The following is an 18,150-nucleotide window of genomic DNA, read 5'->3' as shown; positions in this document are numbered from 1 at the left end:
ATATTAGGACACCACCGGAAACACTTAATATGGTACTACATGTATCATGTTACGGCTTAGAGTAGGAGTACAAATTTTTGAGTACCTTAAACTGTCTCCATGAGCTGTGTGTCACTTCCTCTACTGAAGCTCACAAACTGCTGACCGTGTTGATAAGCGGGACAAATAACTCACTCGAGAAAACTGTTCACTCTCCCATCCACCTGGGGAGACACATCTCTTGAATGGATAGTAACATTTATCCTTTCTGTCGTAAGGCTGAATGGGCCCGAGCCACAGGCTTCTATAGTGTCATTCAGACCTTCCCCAAGAGTCCTTGACTGCAGGAGTCACCTTCACCCTATCCACCCGCCATCCACTTTGATATGCCAGGACAAACATGGTTCCCGAGATCACGTGTGTGGGGTGATCAGATTTTTAGCTTTTTTTGTGAGGCAAGGCAATGCTGTAAATTGGAGACCTATGGACTATAGGGGTGTCTCAAGGCCATCTTTAGATCAGCTGTCAGCAGCAGGTTGAGGTGAAGTGACGGGTTGGGCAACGATGCACAGCGTTGTTGGAGTGCTTCCCAGTGAAACTGTTTGAAAGGGGAATACTGAACTCAAAGAGTGTTTGACAGAAGGAGACAGAAGTTTCTTGGCACACCGGAACAAAGGTTTTTTGTAAGCTATGACCTGCATTCCTGATGAGCTTCAACAGTAGCCCCTGCTTGCTCTGCGGCTCATTCCATTTCAAATTGGTTATGACATGATGAGCGCGGGGGCATCTTTTGCAGTTCGAATACGCTTTCGAAAATTGCAACAAGAAAATATCAACAGAGAGAACAATGTTGCTACAAAAGAGACACCAGTCGATACAAGCTGACTCTAGCATTCCTCTCAAAATAAAATATGAAAATATATTGTGTTGGCTTGACAAGTCTTCTTTATCATCCTTCCTCCAGGAGAGTGTACGCTTGTCTTTGCTATTTTGCTTTAGTTACAAACTCTACAACAACTCTTTGAACATCCATTATCTTTCCAGTACAACAGGGGTTTCAAACTCTTTGTCTTAAAGTGTTGTGCCCGAAGCAGTTGGAGGGGAAACGCAAACCGCATGTTAATGTTGAAAAAGTAACATGCGGCTATGTTAATCATATAGCTAACGTACCTTTTAGTAGGATTGCCCATGCACGATACTGATGGTTAAACCAAGGCAAATGCCATATTTGCAATATTACTCAATTTTCTGGACGTCACAAATAGAATAAAAAACACAAAATACAATCACTGCATTTGATCACATGCCTTATAATGGTATCGTTGTATCGGCACTGGGGGTGGCTGGATTATCCCCCCCGATTTAAAACCATCGAATTAAGGAGAATCTGAGACTTGAAGTGTCCAAATGTGAGTGTCTTTCTCTTCATGTAAGCCTTGAAAGTTCCCTGCGCGCTCTCATGTCCTCTGGCGTAATTCAAGCTGGGATACACAGTCCGGTCCTCCATGACCCGGAAAAGGATTAAACGGGTTGAGAAAATGTGTGAAGAATAGCGGAGGTTCTCATCAGATGTGACTGCAGCCCACGGCAGCCCTTAAATTTTGACACGATGTTTTGGGATCAGTTTGTAACTAGCTGGGTTTGGAGAGGATACGTTTAGAGTGAGAACGCTTCCCCTGTACCACTGGCAACATCCTCTCATTGGTCTGCAGCCTTGGTTTTCTTTAATTGTTTGGATTCTGCCATTTTCACTGAACAACAACACACACAACAACAGGTTTATCAAGTGCACAGACTGCAGCCAACAGATGTAGTGATTCATACAGAAGAATTAAAACAATTATTCCAATCCTCATTAAAGTCAAAACATTCTTTTCTTTTTGTGTAGCTTAAAGGCTTTGCCAAGACGAGGGCGAGATTGAGGTGTAAAACCGTGATTTCAAATGCAACAGATAAAACTCATTACCAGCACAGTTTTTAGATATTCTATTATGTCAAAGACTCGTAAACTAGAATTACCACGTCGTGGTTGTATGTTTTCCTCCAACCAGTCGAGTTGCAGTTAGTTTTCCTCCATGTTTGTCCAGACTCAGATTATACTGTATATGCAGTAAAAAGTTTGTTCGAATTTAAAAAATGTATTACGTGTACAATATTGTATAGTAACACACAACATACTTCGTAAGGTCACAATGGCCTTGACCTTTGACATGTGTACGTTTGTGCCAGATGCGTACGCAATAATGCGACGGACTCGAGGTCGCAGTCACCTTGACCACCAAAATCAAATAGGTTTATCTTCGAGTCTGACGGATGGACGACTCGAACACATAAAGCCTAGAGCCACGAAGATGGGTGCAACCTGCAGCCTTGCAGGCCCTACAAATCACACTTCTACAAACAATGACTTCACAGGCCACGGCCATTATCATAACCTCAGCCAATTACCGATAACCATAGTCCAAACTCAAACAAGTTCAACTTGCGTCCTTTACGTCCATGCGACGGTTGCGGCTGGATATAGTTGCAGGCGACAGCCGTCGCCAGTGTGGAGGCACAAAAAGTGATAATCCCACCAGGTGAGCTGAAACCAGCAGAACCACTGAGTGACGTGAAATTGTTCGCTTTTGAAGACGAGTAAGAGGTTTGGCGTAGCACACAATTTAAACTTGATGCATGTTCATGACTGTTGTCAGCCGTCCTTCGTCTTCCAAATCACTTCTTTGTAAAAGACCCATTGCTCTGTCTGAGGAGCTTCCTGACAACTTGACATCAGACAAGGGTGCATAAATATTTAACGGTGGCCAATGGTCTGTTGTTGCTTTTGACGCCGTAATAACATTTTATTAGAGTATAAAGCACCGCCATTACATGTTTTATGTACTTGGCAGGCCGGAGACGAGTGACACTGTTAATCAAGCTGTGGTCAGAGACGCTTGGCCGTTTGGACACAGCTGAGCCTTTTGGGTTGTCAGTGTTGTCATTGTGGAAAAGTGTTGACAGCCCAAATCCTTTACAGCAATATAAATGGTAGGGATGGGGGAAAAAAGGCTCCAGCTCATTTTGAGTATTTGTCAACCAGACACAAAAATTTAACTAAACCAAACACCTAACAGCAAGAACCTTAGCTTTGACAGATTTAGTCCTTCCCATATTTCTTTCACCATGACGACAGGAAAACCTGCACAATAAACATACCAGATTTTCTTCCTTTTTCTTTCTTTGGGACTTTTTTCAATGTGATGGAGAGTCGTATTTAATTTTGTTTCAAATCTATTTAGTAAAATCTGATGGTTTTAAATGCTTCACTGTCATACGCCGTTCACCTCGTGTGGATGAATGTAACCGAAGTCTCAGTTTTGGTGGTTGTTGAGCGAGAGGTTGACCGGGTTGCTTTACGCTCACGGGTAACAACGAGCTTTTGACTGTAGCCACTCGAAAAACCCTGAACAGAACATTCACAAAGTCTGATAATTAGCTTTAAAAGCTGCACTTTTAAGCAGAGATAGCACTTTGGAGTGAGTTTGTCTGATTAAAGTGCAATTAGGAAGCCCGTTTAAAGGGGCAGTATGCGCTTTTGGAGAAAGCTTGTTTCTCTCACGCCACCCACTTGCATGTATCTTAAGGTGTCGACGAGTGACTTTTACAAACTGTACACACACGGTGTTGTTGGTGCGACCCGAGCCATTTGTTTTGTTTTTGGATTTACGAAGCCAGGGCTGAGTGAGGAAATATTAGCTGATATTACAAAAAAGTATCGCTTTACAATCGCTTACTGCCCCTTTAAGGCTTGGGAGTGTTGTCGTCATGCCAAACACACTAGATTTCAGAACACATGCATTGCATGACCACCCCACTATCATGATTTGGCTGAATTCATTGGTTAAGGTGATGTAGTCCGCTCACTATTAGGATACAGGGTAATCTGCAAGTGAATGCAAACCATTGCGATGTGCATTTGGCAAAAGCACCAAACATTTATTTCAGTTGTACATAGGTTGTAAACATAGTGTAATTACACAGGTTTGAAAGCCGCTCTGAAGTCTATGCTGGCATAGCTGCGAGCTAAGGAGGCGGAGATGCAAACAGATCGTGATCAAAGTCAAGTCTGAGTCAGAGAAAGAAAGCGGAGGAGATCACAGCACCTGGGCTCAGCAGAATCACTCGCAGGAGCCCAAACAGCCCGAACCACCGGTCCCCCCTAATCTTAAATTAACAGGGCGAAGGAAGGTGATATGTATAAGGCAGCGCAGAATCACAAAAAAATAAAAGCACTAATCATTTCTACGCCTCAGACAGCCAACAATACAGACATTCAACCCGACATCTTTCAGAATCCAGTTTTAATATTTTTGAAAGAACAATTCAAGGCACATGAAAACATTTTTGTTCGTTGTTACAAAGAAAATCGAGAGAACGTCTTGCGAATTAGTAAAATGAAGAACACAAATGAATGAATTTAACTACACAAAAATGTTTCCTCTTTGTTAGTTAGCCACCACAAATAAACGTTCAAACTTGATTTGTGCTATCAAGATATGAGGATGAAGGATAAGAAGCCAAATATGTCCACATTTTTAAAAGAAAGTGAGGTATAACAACTGGGTGAATAAAGTCTGTCTGGAAGAATAAGCCCTTTCTTACAATATTTATATTACTATCTCATCTTATTATGGCTTAATTTCCTAATGGACATACCTACTGGTATGACATGAAAAAAAGACAGAATACTTTTTGAGTCAAGTGTCGTGTTCCAGTTTTGTTTCGTTCTCATACAAGTCAAATAGTGAAAGTTATATTATTTACAAAAGGATTATTTTATACTTACAAATTGAGGCTTTATGTCAAATTATGTCTTGAATGTTTTCAAAAAGACAAACCATATCTCATCAAGTGTGTTCTTAACAAAACATCAAATATACTTATAGATTTTTTTCTAATATAGTTAACCAAATATTTATTTAAAAACTTAAAAAGAGCTGGGGCACATGCAAGTTTTTGTTTTCTTTTGAAGAGTGGATTCGGAAAGGAACAATATTGTACAAAATAATAATAATAATTACAGTTTTATCAAAAGCACTTCTTGTAGCACCTGGAGTGTTTTGTGATTCTGCACAAAAGCACCTCTGTGGTTGTATTCACAGCAGCACCTGGAGCATCCAGAGAGGGAGGCTTGGTGGGAGGGGAAGGACGAGGGAGGATGGGGCTTGGGGTGAGTGGATCCTCTCTCTGTTGCTGAAAGTGCGCCACCGTCCGCCACGGCATCAAATGCCCTTTTCCTGATGTCACTCAAAGTCATGTGATTCTGGCCCTACAAGGGCGAGGAGTAGTTTCCCCTGGTCAGCGCTTTCATGACAGGGCCTTGGGGAGGGCACACTTCTTCTCCGGGCTTGAGTGGATCTTCTCAGCAAACAAAAGAAAAACACAGGTTTTTTGCTTCGCGGGGAGAGAAGGTAAAGGATGTCGGATCTCAGCATGTGGGTGTTGTTGTGACCCTGTCCTTCAGCGGGAGTAGGGGGCGTGTCTAGCCGAGGAAACAGACGGGGCCGACCTCGAAGCCAAACCTCTGGTTGGAGTCCCCAAAGTCATTCAGCATGACGTCAATGATGGGCAACTGGTCGATGCGGGGAGTGTTGATCTCCATCACCGTCTTTGAATAGCCGTTCTTCAGCTGCGAAACGCAAAGGGCAAAGACTTTGAGTAAAGTGGCCCGAGTGTGTCTCGGAGAAACATTGTTATGTAAGAACTCGGAAAATCAAAGATATTTCTCTTCACATTTCACGTCAATAAAATGAAAGCATCCAGCAACAGCCCGGACCTTGAAAAGGCCAGAAGATGGATCTAGAGACAAGACAATTTCTTATGTTTGTCTTTAGGGAGCAGGAAACTGACAGACAGGCGAGTCATCAACAGCAGTTTAGATCATTCTCGAGGAAGTTTGTCAGAGGGTTAGTTAACTTACTGATCAAGAGTCAGAACATTTTCTATTTAATACAAAAAAATCCACAGAGCCAGTAAGCATTCACATTCCAGAAGTTGGAACCAGAGAATATTTGGCATTTGAAACAAGCATTGATTCATTTTCTGTAGATCAACAAACCAGTTAATCATCTAATCATTTCAGCTTCACCTTCCAAATCAATTACAAGACATTAAACACAGAATGAAAGCGAACCCGCCAGTACAAAATCAGATTCTACATTCGTCCCGTGGTTCTTCGTGTCTGCTTGTGTATGAACAATTTTTTTCCTACAGCAGTCTTGGTATTTGTGAGGATTAATGGGATTTCATAGGACATAGGGGGGAAAAAAGTTTCGCTGCAACATTAAAAAAAAGTTGGAAAATGAGTTGTTTACCGAGCAGCCGTCCGTCAGCGGCTTGATGAAGGGATTGTTGTCGTAGGACATCTCCTCATCGTTGGAGCCCAGGAAGCGCAGCGCCTTGTCATAGCTGTCAGCCTTGGCGTCGTACCAGGCCACAGACTGATGGCAAATGTAGGTGAAGTTCTGTCGCGCAGAGGAGCTGAGCAGCTTCAGGAAGGTCATCTGCACCGTGTTGATGGTGTTTTCTGCCACGTCGACGTAGCTCAACTGGGGGACGGAGAGATGGGGACGGAGAGATGGGGACGGAGAGATGGCGGATAAGACAACCAAAAGAAAAAAAGGGGAAAAAGAAGAAACACATGGGAAAAATACAGGGAGGCAGCAAGGAAAGGTTAAAGTAAAGGTCAGCGTGAAGGAGGAAATAAAGAAGAGGAAGTATGAAAAGGGTAAGGGAAGGAGATGTATGACGGAGGGAGTCAGAGTAGAGGAGGGAGAGGTGGGCGAGAAAGAGCAACTGTAAATGAGACAAAGTGATAAAGCGGCAAAATGGAAAAACTTATCTAGAAACGGATGTGACCGTCTACCGGGGGTCAATGGAAAAGAAAATAAGAAGTGGTGGAGGCTGACTCACAATTTTGCCGCGTTTGAATTCGCTGAACCATGAACCTGGAGACTCCTTGGGCCAGTTGGATATTCTAACCTACAATTAAGAAGAAAACAAAAAAGAACCCCATCAAACACCACTCGGCTCCGAGCGGTGCCGCACTCGTCCGACGCCGACAGTCACTTACTCCGGTGGATTTCTTATCTGGGCTGATGCACGTCTCTCCGCCTGCTGTGAAGTTGCAGAACACGTTGATGGAGTCTCCTATGCAGCCCTGGTTTGGATCGATCCAGTATTCACCTGGGAGACAAACACAGTCATGGTATGAAGCATTGCTTTAGCCTTCAAGAAAGTTTTGACAGCTGTTTTTTCATTTTCTCCTTGGCAAGATTGCTCAACACAACAAGAAGACTGATGTATTAAGTATTTCATTCGGGAGAATCTCAACAGGGAGGGTTTGAAAACAAAAGTGGTCATCTATATTTCTATCGGGGGCTCCAGCTTTGCTTCGGAGCTGTATGGTTGATTAATCGATAGAAATATAATTTATCAGATCCGATCACAGATTTGGCTTCTCTTTTTGGTCGTACTTTACAGTTAATTGGATATTTTGACAGGACGGTGTGAAAAATAGCCTGGGAGGCAAAAAAGGCTGGGCACGAGTAAGGGACTGCCGCTTTCAAAGCCTAATTGCTCCAAGGCCATGATAACTGAAGGTGACTCAGATGAGTACACCGACGTTTTTTATCACCTCTCTGTCTGGATTTTTGGAATCTGGACAGTGGGAGGACACTGTTTAGAGGTGGTGGTGGTGCTGGTGGGGCTAAACTCTCGGTCATCACTCTTACCGTCTGGGAAGTCAGGCTGGCTGAGGCGCAGGTCATTGCAGGTCCTGGCAGGATTGTCTTGGGTGCCCAGTGGGAACTTCATGCGCTCGATGTCTTGTTTGAGGTTGTTGAGGGATCCGAAGACGTCCTCCATCCCCTCCATGCCCACGCCGTCGACACCGTAGTCGGCCAGCGCCTCGTCTCCCTGCATGTCGGCCTGCCGCCTCGACCTCCTGGACGCGTGCTGGATGGGCAGCGGCTGGATGAAGTCACCGGGCGGACCCTGGAGCACAAAGGTGAAAGGTCAAACAAAGGTGAAAGGTCACACGTTGTTCATCAAGAGGTGATTTTCTGAACATGTCCCATCCTTGTCCCAGGTAACCTACAGGGGCTCCAGGCGGTCCAATCAGTCCGGTGTCTCCCTTCTGACCAGCTGATCCCTGAAAAAAAGAGAACACAGGATATCGTCGACGTACTTCTGAGGGAACACACTCTTATCAAACACACATTACCAGATGAAATGGCATAAAAACACTGACTGAAGGATGGAAACTTTGAGTTGACTTACAGTTGATCCCTTGGATCCTTTTTGTCCTTGAGCGCCCTGTTGACAAAGCAATATAAAGTTAAGTATGAAGAGTGAAAAACAAACAAACATGTTTGTTTGACAAGAAGTGGAACTTACAGAAATACCAGGGGGGCCGGGGGGGCCGAGAGGACCCTGGGAACCACCGAAGCCCTGATAACAGAGAATAGATGACATGGATCAGAAAGCAGCACATGAGAAAATCATTTAAGAAAATGTATTGCATGTATTAGTCCAAAATGTCTCACAGCTAGAGAAGGGCAATATAGTTGAAGACCATAACTAGATGCTATATTTATTTAAGCATTGTCACACTTTACTATGCACCTGTATTGCTATATGCTTTTCACATTATTCAGGAAACAACTAGGATCGTGCAGTCAGGGAAGCGCAGTCTGCCTGACACACAGAGATAGACTTACGGCATCACCCTTGCCTCCTGCAGTTCCCTGAGGTCCAGGCAGACCTCTGTCTCCCTTCTCTCCAGCCTCACCGGGGGGGCCGATCAGACCGATCAAACCCGGATGACCCTGGAGTCGGAAGAAAGAGAGGAAAAAAAAAGCAACAGAAATGTGAGACAAAAACAAAAAGCACAGAAACAAAAAAGCAGACACCAAAACAATGTTTGGACTAATCATCCATTTGCCGAAACATAATTTAGCCAATTATAGACGTTTGATTTTTAAAAGTAAGCATTAAATGCCATTTTAAAAAAAAAAAGTGAAACGAAATATGCTAAATCACCTCCAACTTTATGCACGATGCCCGACCCGACGACCTCAGCGCTGTCTTTTTTTTCTGCCTATGAATAATTAGTGCGTTTATGGTGGTCGTCATATTTAACAACAGTGGTCTGCGGCGGCACCTGCTGCTCTGCAGAGCTACCGCCATCTGCATGTGAACTACTGCATGCTGGCACTAAACCAATGACCATTACGAGGATGATATTATTGGACTTATACATATTCATCCACTGCATCAAACCACTGTGTGGAAAAGAAGAAGAAAAAAAAACTCCTCGCTGAGCAGAACCTTTCATCATCTCACTGGGGGAGAGGCGAACAAAGAGATAGAGGCAACAGGCCGCCGGCGTTTGCTTACTTTGGAGGCGTCAGATAAGGTGCGTGAGCAGATATGAGGAATACACAGTGAAGCAATTTGAGATTAGCATCGTAATAACGTCTTGCCTTTTCTCCCTTGTATCCAGAGTCACCTTTCATGCCGGGTAGTCCAGGGGGTCCCTGTGGAGAGATAGAATCAGTTTGTCAAGCACAGCTGACAGTGATATGAATTCATATTGTTTTACAGTGGGAGCCGGAGCGGGACTCTGCATTCATGGTGACTGTTCTGAAACCCCCCCCCCCCCCCACCTGCTGTAAACAATACGCCATGCAACACGCAGACACTTTTTTAACAAGGCGTGGGCAGGTAGTCCTGCAGTATCATGCATTCAGTATGTTTTTTTTATTTGTTTTTTTACAGTATCAACATCTACGCAGTGAGTCGATGCAGATTTTAGTTGGAGGGTGGAAGGAGATGTCTTACAAGAGGTCCGGGAAGGCCGTCTTGACCAGAAGCGCCAGGGAGTCCTTGTTCACCCTGAAAAAAAGGAATAACTAATTAAAATATTTGGCTAATCACACGAGAATCATTGGAATACCATGTTTCACTAAATTCTGCATTTGTCATTAGAGACTAAACCTATGGCAATTCAAAATGAACTGTTTACTAAGTCAACGGAATCTACTCACAACAGGGCCAGGGATTCCACGCAGACCCTCAGGACCGGACTTTCCATTAGGACCCTGAGGTCCCACAGGTCCAGTTTTCCCGACAGGTCCCTCGGCTCCGGCTTCTCCCTGTCAAACAAAAAGGGACATTGGTGGAAAAGAAATCAGAATGACTCTCCTTTCAGGGTCGCCAGAACTCTTTCTTCTTGGTGGAAAAGGACTACATGTGTGTCCTTGAGGGCGGACTAACACTCCACTTCATACCTTTAATACTTTGTAATGCAGGCAAAGTCTTTTGGTCCCTGAACCATGCATGTCAGGATCAAAGTCAAACACATCTGACAGGAGTGATAACAATGTTGGCATTACAATTAAAGCTATTTTGTATCCGAAAGTGACATTGTTCGATTTTCTGCAATGTTTTTTTCCTTAGTCAAAACCTCCGATTGGAAAGATTCAAGGATTTGTTCCATCCCCGCAGATCAAACGTTACCAGAACTCATCTGTTGTTTTGTTTTTTTCATGTATTGCTCCACAGATGTCACAATCGACTCGGAGGGGGGAGGGGATTAAATTGTTCTGACAACCAATTAGGCCTGGATTTGACACTCAAGGATCCCCACGCAGACTTTGTCTCGTCTCCATCACATCAACTCTAATCCTTGACGTCAATGTGGAACCTTGTATATATATATATATATATATATATACACAAGGTGTGTGTTTCTGTCTCACAGTGTGTACTTGAGTAGAAGAGGAATAAAGAGATGGAGAAAGAACAAAAGAGGCCGTGTCGGAGATTTGTCAGGTTTTCTGTCTGTGGATTTCTTTGAACCCTCAGATTTCTCTGACAGTTTCTCTAAGGCTTACACAGATTGTTCCCATTTGATGCTCTTCAAACTGTGTAAACACTGGCGCATTTATGGATTTTAACAAAGAAATCAAATCCACCGGTAGGCTCAAAGAAACCCCACTGCTGCTTCTGTGAGACAAACTCGCCCGGAGCAGGACAATGGAGGAACTGCGTTTGAATGGGTGTCGCTTAGTTCTTTAGCTCATCAACTCCAAATCTAGCAGCACTCACATTTCATTTCTATTGTATACTTTTGTTTTATATAACTTCATTTTATGGCTTCAGGCACTCATGTACAGAGGGGAGAGGAAGAAAGAAGAAATACTTTTTATACAAAACTTTATGCGTAATATAAAAATATATCACTGTCTAACACTTTCTTTATGGTTCTGTAATGTCATTAAAAAGCCAAGGATATTTCTTGTAAATGAAATATTGAAGTTACTGATTACTGGAAAAATAGCAAATATCCTTGAAAAAACTCAATGTAAATCCATGAATATGAATTTATTACTGTAAAGCTCATTGTCCATACTGTGCATGTTGAATTATATGCTGCCTGTAGACGAATTTCACATTGACTGTATGCTAGCAAGTAATACCAGCAATAACTGTGTACCAGATGTGTACCAGTTGAACCCTTTCTCTATATTCCCCAATTTTTGAGTATTAAATTAGGGTTATTTCCAGGAAAAGACAATATTTAGGAAATCTGTTAATTTCTAAAATAAAGCATCACCTATAAATTTGAAAGCAAAGCTCATTTAGCTTGATTCATTTAGTTTTTTTAAACTTTGAACTGAGTGTTTCTACCGAGGCTTGATTGATTATCCTTTGTAGCCCGGATGTATAAATGTGAATTTTTAATTTTGGTCTGTGACTTTAACCTTTCCAATTTGAGCTGCTAAATATTTTACAAAATATTTTTTTTATAATGAATTTGTTGGGTCTGAATGACCTGATGAATTTTAGAAATTTCGGACAGCCTAACAAAAAAAGCTGAAACTCACAAGGAAGCTCTGTAAAGTCAGGGGAGGCTGCAGATTCTGCTCATTTTCTCTAGGTTTATCACTGCGAGAGAGGCCAGTTCACATTGCACGCTGTCATTTGATCTGTTGTCGTTGTATAAATATTGAGCTGTATTAAGGCCTTTCTTTGCTTCGCGATATTAATCCAACCCTGATACCAGCTAGATTAGGATCCACACTTAACGGTAAAACACTTCACAGTTCACAGTTAGCCACTTACCTTGGATCCCTTTTCTCCCTGTCGGCCCTCCTGACCTGCTTTTCCAATAGGTCCCTAAAAAGAAGAGAAAAAAACAATGCTGTGAAGAGTTTTGTGCATGGATACTTGAAATGAACAAACATATCATTGTAATTAACCGGCTAATTCACAATACACCTTTTACAAACCATTCAAAATAACACATTGCAGGTAATTATCTAAACTGGCAACGAGCAGTTTCACGTACACACTAACCGTCCCAGCTGAGCATATTCTCTGACCTTCAATCTTTTTTTAAGAGAGGAGGTAATGCAAGGCCACACGTCACCGGCGCGGGCAAATTGCCCTACATTGCAGACGTACCGGGCTAAAAGCACATCAGCTTTTTCCCCAAACAGCCTCTGGTCAGAACCTTGTAAGTGGGCTGTCGTTTGCCATTAGAAACCATAATCAAACAGAGCAAACAAAAGCCACCGGTGCTCAATGTAGGTTATGAGCCTCGACAACTGTGTATGTGCATTAGTGGATGTGTCCTGAATGTGTGTGTGTGTGTGTGTGTGTGTGTGTGTGTGCGTGTGTGTGTGTGTGTATGTGTGCGTGCTAAAGTAGTCAAGCAGCCACATGCATGAATGACCACCGATCCGGAGTCAATTTAGAAGAGATATTGGGAAAGAGACTGACCCAGAATTACCTCGGTGAGGGATGAAAAATCATATCACAAAGTCCATTAATATGGACATGGAACTGGGCTCTAATTTGTTCCATAACCTCTGTCACCTGGACACCGACCCATTGGAATACAGATCTCTGGGAGTAAAAAGTGCTCACCATACCAAGCTACAGTGCCAGCGGCTTAAAGAAATAATATCTTTTGGCAGTGAAGCAAAAATCTATCAAAGGTCATTTCATCTCAGATAATACTGCAAAAACACAGACAGGGCTTTATTGGCTTTATTGTCAGGGTTGTCATAACAAGTTCACTCTGGTACGTGGCGGAGGTGAAAGTAGATTTTGCTACTTTACATTCTAGTTAGCAGAATCACTAGGTCGGTCCCTGTCCTCACTCATCAAAAGTGCAAAAGCAGAAAATAAATCAGTTCAAGTTCTGCTCCACAAATTTGTATTAGTTTTTTTCTTTTCTTTTTAACTTTCCTTTATTCTTTGCTGTTTTTGTGAAGTATGTATTTGTCCCTCATTGAACAGATAATAAATTGAACGTATCTGAGATGGTTTTATCATAAGTAACACACCGTAAGGATTGCTGGTTTAACCATTAGCAATCAATGCATTTTAGTTTATAAACAAATATAACTTTTTCCTCTGTATTTAAGTGACGTACCAGGAGGTAGACAGTAATATAACATGGAACTATTTAGATTAATGATATGTATTATGGTGGAATTCTTGGGTAAATGTACTCAGAATTATACGTATACTAAATGAGTGATGCATACAATAGTTGCAACGATATGATTGCAGTTGATCGTGACGCTCTGGAGATTGAGTTTGATTTTACTGAGCATCATCTCTGCTGAAGTACATAATAGAGAATGAATAAGAACAATAAAGAGGGTGAAAGTAAAATGACGGCATGCTTTATCGCTCACTGTAAAACATTATTGGAGTAAATGGAAGGTATCGTAAAAATGCTACACCGGAGAAATTGAATAATCTCTGCTCAAGTCCGATGTGACAGAATGGCATCGAGCGCCAGAAATTAAAGTGACAAGTTCATTTCCTGACAGCAGCCACAGCGGCAAATCTACGGCTTCCACATTACTGCCAGTCAAATTCACAACTGGTCACCCTCCGCCTCCAGATTCATCTCTATCCAAAATGATTCTATCACGCCTCTTATCTCGTGCATCGTTTTGTGAAACGTACTCACCCTTTTGCCGGGAGGTCCTGGTACACCCGCCTCACCAGATGGACCTGAAGGGCCCTAAAGTTGAGTAGATGGAACACTTAACTCCACGTCACACACAGAAAACTGAAGAGCTTTGGGAAAAGTGACATTCATTTTCACAGATTCACAGATTCACCGTTCTCCTTGGAATATTGTAATCGTACATTTTAGTAACACAGAATTTTGATAATAATAAACTGTGATGCATTTAACAAATATGATACTGATAGACCTTTAAATTTCCATTTCCTAGTTTTACTAGATTTTGAATTTAAAAAGAGTAAATGATGCTAATTCAAACTATTCCGCATCATCAGGTTTATGGTGAACATCAAGGAGGGAATGTCGCTCTGTTCGCCCACATCGCTGAGCAGAATGTAACTGGCTGACATGTCTAATATGTTCACTTGCAAAGCTTTTACTACTTCAGATCACGTCAGACTTACAGGTTGACCGGCCTCTCCATCATCTCCTTTGTCGCCGCCTAACCCGTCAAGACCCTGAAAAAAATTGAAATACAAAAAATGAGCCAATAACAGATGGCAATTTAATTACATTTAACTTAACTCTAAAGATTTAATCTCAAATGGTAACGAATATATATATATATTTTTTCCTTTTCACTTTTCATTTTATGATACACAAACATAAATGAATTGAATGTTTATTCACTCACTGTTATAATACTCATCAAACATGATGCAACACCATTAGAATGACTGAGGGATAAATGCAGCACTTACAGCAGCGCCAGGCTCGCCAGGGGGGCCTGGGTCTCCCGGGAACCCGACAGGACCCTGCAGACAGATCGAGACACTGAGAAGACTGATCTTTACTTAGACATGTGACACCGCATCAACCACAGCTCTGGCAGCAGACAGCTCGGCTGAGAAATATCACGCGGGGATGCTGTCGCTGACAGCTCTAATAATGCATCCGTCATGGCGGTGTGTGTGTGTGTGTGTGTTTGTGTGTGTCAGAGGAGCTGACATACAGGGTTTCCCTTGGGTCCATCGTCTCCGGGGGGTCCGCGGGCACCGGCGGGTCCGGCAGCTCCTGGGGGGCCAGATTCTCCCTTCTCACCGGTCTCTCCTCTGGGGCCCTGAGGGGAAAATGCATGAAAAGGCTTGTGAGCATGAAGACACTCACTATGACGATAGCACGCTGAACGAGGCCCGTGGACAAACGTGTTATCGCATCCGTCACTTCAACTGGCGTCAAAAAGTTGCGCGGGGCTGACTCCCAAGAACTTTAGGAGAAAGGCCAGGGGGGAGAAAAAGAAACGGAAATGGAGTTTTCATATTTTAAAATCCTGCTTTCATCTGGTGAATGATTACGCGCCTTATCATCCCAATATCCGGTACTAGCTGACACGGTGTCTCAAAAGTGTTGGCCATGACTCAGAGGAGAGGCTGAGGCATAATTACAAGCCCAGAATCGTTAGTTGGCCTATTAGAGCCGAGTGGCTCTCTGGTCGATGCCAGCATGGCACCGTTTTTTGAAATTGATCTGGATGTGATGTGCAACACGGGCCCTCTGTGTCACTGTAAACAGATGCGTGGCAGCGGACGGACCCGTCAATACAACCTGATGGACTCGCGACTGGCGGAGGGCGACTGGGCCGTACCCCCTAACGTAAGGTGAGGCCTCTCCGGCAGATGTCTTACTGCTCAGTCTGGATCGATTGGCACTGCTCTGATCTGAGACGTTCGACATGGGGTCGCCTGCTGTGAATTCTTTACTCTGATTTATTCGACTGGAAAGTAAAAAAAGTAGACTTTGTGCATGGCATGCCTATGAAAAAAAAAAAGGGAACGTCCTGTCATTTAACTCTATTTTTGGAGACATTGGTACTAAACAACTCAGCCTGGTATAGGAGTTTGCGATTAATGACACCACGGGCTGGTGGAGGTATTGAAATGGTGGCTGAGGTAATTATCCGCTGAGAAGCCCCCAGGTTGCGAGCATTTCTGCACATCAGCCGTAACTTGAGCAGCTGCACACACAGATACTCTCATTCTTTAAACAGTCACAGTTGGATGGGGGACGATTTGCGCACGTTGCCGGATTGTGTGCCGTGCTACTTTGAAGTACTGTTTACACACACAGAAACTATCAGTTCCCCTCGTTTCTTTTGCGGATTAAGGAAACGCTCTCAGAGATGAGACGAGAAGTACTTGAGCAGGACAGCGCACTTACCCCGATACCAGGCTCTCCGGGTGACCCTGGGTTTCCAGCCTCGCCGTTTTCTCCCTGTTACGGCGCAGAGAGGATGTGGATCACCATCATTACAACATCACAAACACAGTGTTATCAGCTGACTAGCTTCATCTTTTTTCACACAGCAGTAAAATATGACAATGTCCTTCGGAAGGAGAAATAGAAAAAAATCGGTATAATTCACTTATTATGACTGAAAAGTACAAACATTGAAAACCATTCTGGTCATTTTAGGTTCTTACCTTCTCACCAACACCTCCCATCGAACCAATACCACCGGGAGGTCCTTGTGCACCCTGAGGATCAATTGCATTGGCATTAGTTTGTCAGATTGTCTAATGAAAAGTAAGAATTACGGACAACATGGCATTTGAAATAATAATTTGGAAATGAATATGTGTATGAACAATGCCAACAATCAAACTTACATTGGCTCCGCTGGAACCCTGAGGACCTCTTGGGCCAGGAGGACCAGGTGGACCCTGTCAGCAAAAACACAATCTTACTTGATGTCCAGTATAGCCCTACGAAAACCTTACTAATAAATCCGAAAGAACCGTCGGGTGCCATGACGTTGTTTTTCAAATGCGTACAACAGTACAGCGCTCTTTGATACTTTATGGGAAATACATACATTTCATATGGGAACAGACATGTCCGACCGACGGCAGTCATTCTTTTTTCTTGGTATTATATCTTCCCTTTGAAGTAATGTCGTATGAAATCGTGCCGACCTATACTGTACAAGGAAGGGCAGCCAAAATTAATCTGAAGTAACCACATGCAGATTTGATTATTTTGAGGAACTTGCTGTGTAATGACACCTGCCTGTATTTTAGAAACCAGGAATTTGAATGGCAACTTTTTCCTTTTTTTTGTTCAACACGTGACGTCTTGGCAGTGACTCTTTGAGGCCCGGGAACGTACCACTCAGCTGTGGCTCAGCACAAGCAAAGTCTAGACCTAAAATATGACTCTGTGAATAATAGAGTCAGACACAGATGTGTCCGCTTGTGCTCGAGTGCTGGTGTGCGGGTATGTGAGAAAATCAAACCTGGATACAGTAATTGTACACAATACTTGTCTGTTCTGATTTACCCGTTTTGTACCCTTATTGTAGTATTACTACTGGGGGGGAAAAAAATAATAAAAGTATTTCAAAGCAGGATAATGTGAAATGTTTTTGTCTCCCAGACTTCAAGAACATCTGCCGACCGAATGGCAACGCTGCCAAACCTTCAGAACAGAACAATCAGCGCAGATTCCCCAGCTCGCCGGGTTGTACGTGCAAACAATGTGAATTGCTGAAACACAAAGAGCCTCGCTCACCATTGCGCCGACGTCTCCGTTCTCCCCTTTCTCACCGGGAGGGCCGGGCAAACCCTGAGGAGAAGACAAATAGTGTTCAGAACAGCAACAACAACAACAACAACAACAACAACAAAAAAAAAGGTCATGTGAGACGGAAAAGCACACAATTAGAAAGTGCAGACGCAGGAGCGCGAACACATCCCTGCAGCTCATTAACCGGGCAGTCTCGGATGACGCGCGTTGAATGGTGGGCTCTGGGATGCAATGTGATGGGGGGTGCATTAATACAAGCAGAACCCCAGAGTGTAAACACACAATTAGTCAAAAAAGACACTTATTGTAATTAAAGGGTGTGGGAGTGTTGGGAATAATCAGAGTGTGGATTACAGGGTGGGAGCTCCATCTATCAAAGTGGGAACAAAGGGATGAAAGCACGGCCGCTGCATATTACCCAGCTCTGGGACTCGATCATGCTCGACTAAGGCAGTTTTGAACGCAACTTGGGAAGGTGCACCTGCAACAAAACAAAAAAAAACCAAGGCGCTCTCACTTCGCAGTTGTAGCTTATTGTCTATCGGCACAAT

The 18,150-nt window shown here is 43.2% G+C and overlaps 1 protein-coding gene across 2 annotated transcripts in view; it reads right to left on the bottom strand.

Annotated features, from left to right (window-relative positions):
• Positions 1–3,924: 3,924 nt before the first annotated feature.
• LOC118311074 (collagen alpha-1(XI) chain-like) overlaps positions 3,925–18,150 on the bottom strand; it is an 80,038-nt gene continuing 65,812 nt past the window's right edge. For both annotated transcript variants that reach the window (XM_047332150.1, XM_035634601.2), the window contains 21 exons: positions 17,585–17,638; positions 16,684–16,737; positions 16,498–16,551; positions 16,235–16,288; positions 15,030–15,137; positions 14,779–14,832; positions 14,482–14,535; positions 14,018–14,071; positions 12,151–12,204; positions 10,071–10,178; positions 9,865–9,918; positions 9,507–9,560; positions 8,742–8,849; positions 8,419–8,472; positions 8,302–8,337; positions 8,120–8,173; positions 7,755–8,016; positions 7,094–7,206; positions 6,934–7,002; positions 6,336–6,569; positions 3,925–5,650 (listed from right to left, as the gene is read on the bottom strand). In XM_047332150.1, the coding sequence (XP_047188106.1) occupies positions 5,504–5,650; positions 6,336–6,569; positions 6,934–7,002; positions 7,094–7,206; positions 7,755–8,016; positions 8,120–8,173; positions 8,302–8,337; positions 8,419–8,472; positions 8,742–8,849; positions 9,507–9,560; positions 9,865–9,918; positions 10,071–10,178; positions 12,151–12,204; positions 14,018–14,071; positions 14,482–14,535; positions 14,779–14,832; positions 15,030–15,137; positions 16,235–16,288; positions 16,498–16,551; positions 16,684–16,737; positions 17,585–17,638 (1,833 nt within the window). In that variant the 3' untranslated portion in view covers positions 3,925–5,503. The remainder of the gene's footprint in view (positions 5,651–6,335; positions 6,570–6,933; positions 7,003–7,093; positions 7,207–7,754; positions 8,017–8,119; positions 8,174–8,301; positions 8,338–8,418; positions 8,473–8,741; positions 8,850–9,506; positions 9,561–9,864; positions 9,919–10,070; positions 10,179–12,150; positions 12,205–14,017; positions 14,072–14,481; positions 14,536–14,778; positions 14,833–15,029; positions 15,138–16,234; positions 16,289–16,497; positions 16,552–16,683; positions 16,738–17,584; positions 17,639–18,150) is intronic.

This window comes from Scophthalmus maximus, chromosome 5 (assembly GCF_022379125.1).
Source record: "Scophthalmus maximus strain ysfricsl-2021 chromosome 5, ASM2237912v1, whole genome shotgun sequence".
Classification (NCBI taxonomy): Eukaryota; Metazoa; Chordata; class Actinopteri; order Pleuronectiformes; family Scophthalmidae; genus Scophthalmus; species Scophthalmus maximus.
Note: the sequence above shows the minus strand (reverse complement) of the source record. Positions and strands in the feature narration are given on the sequence as shown.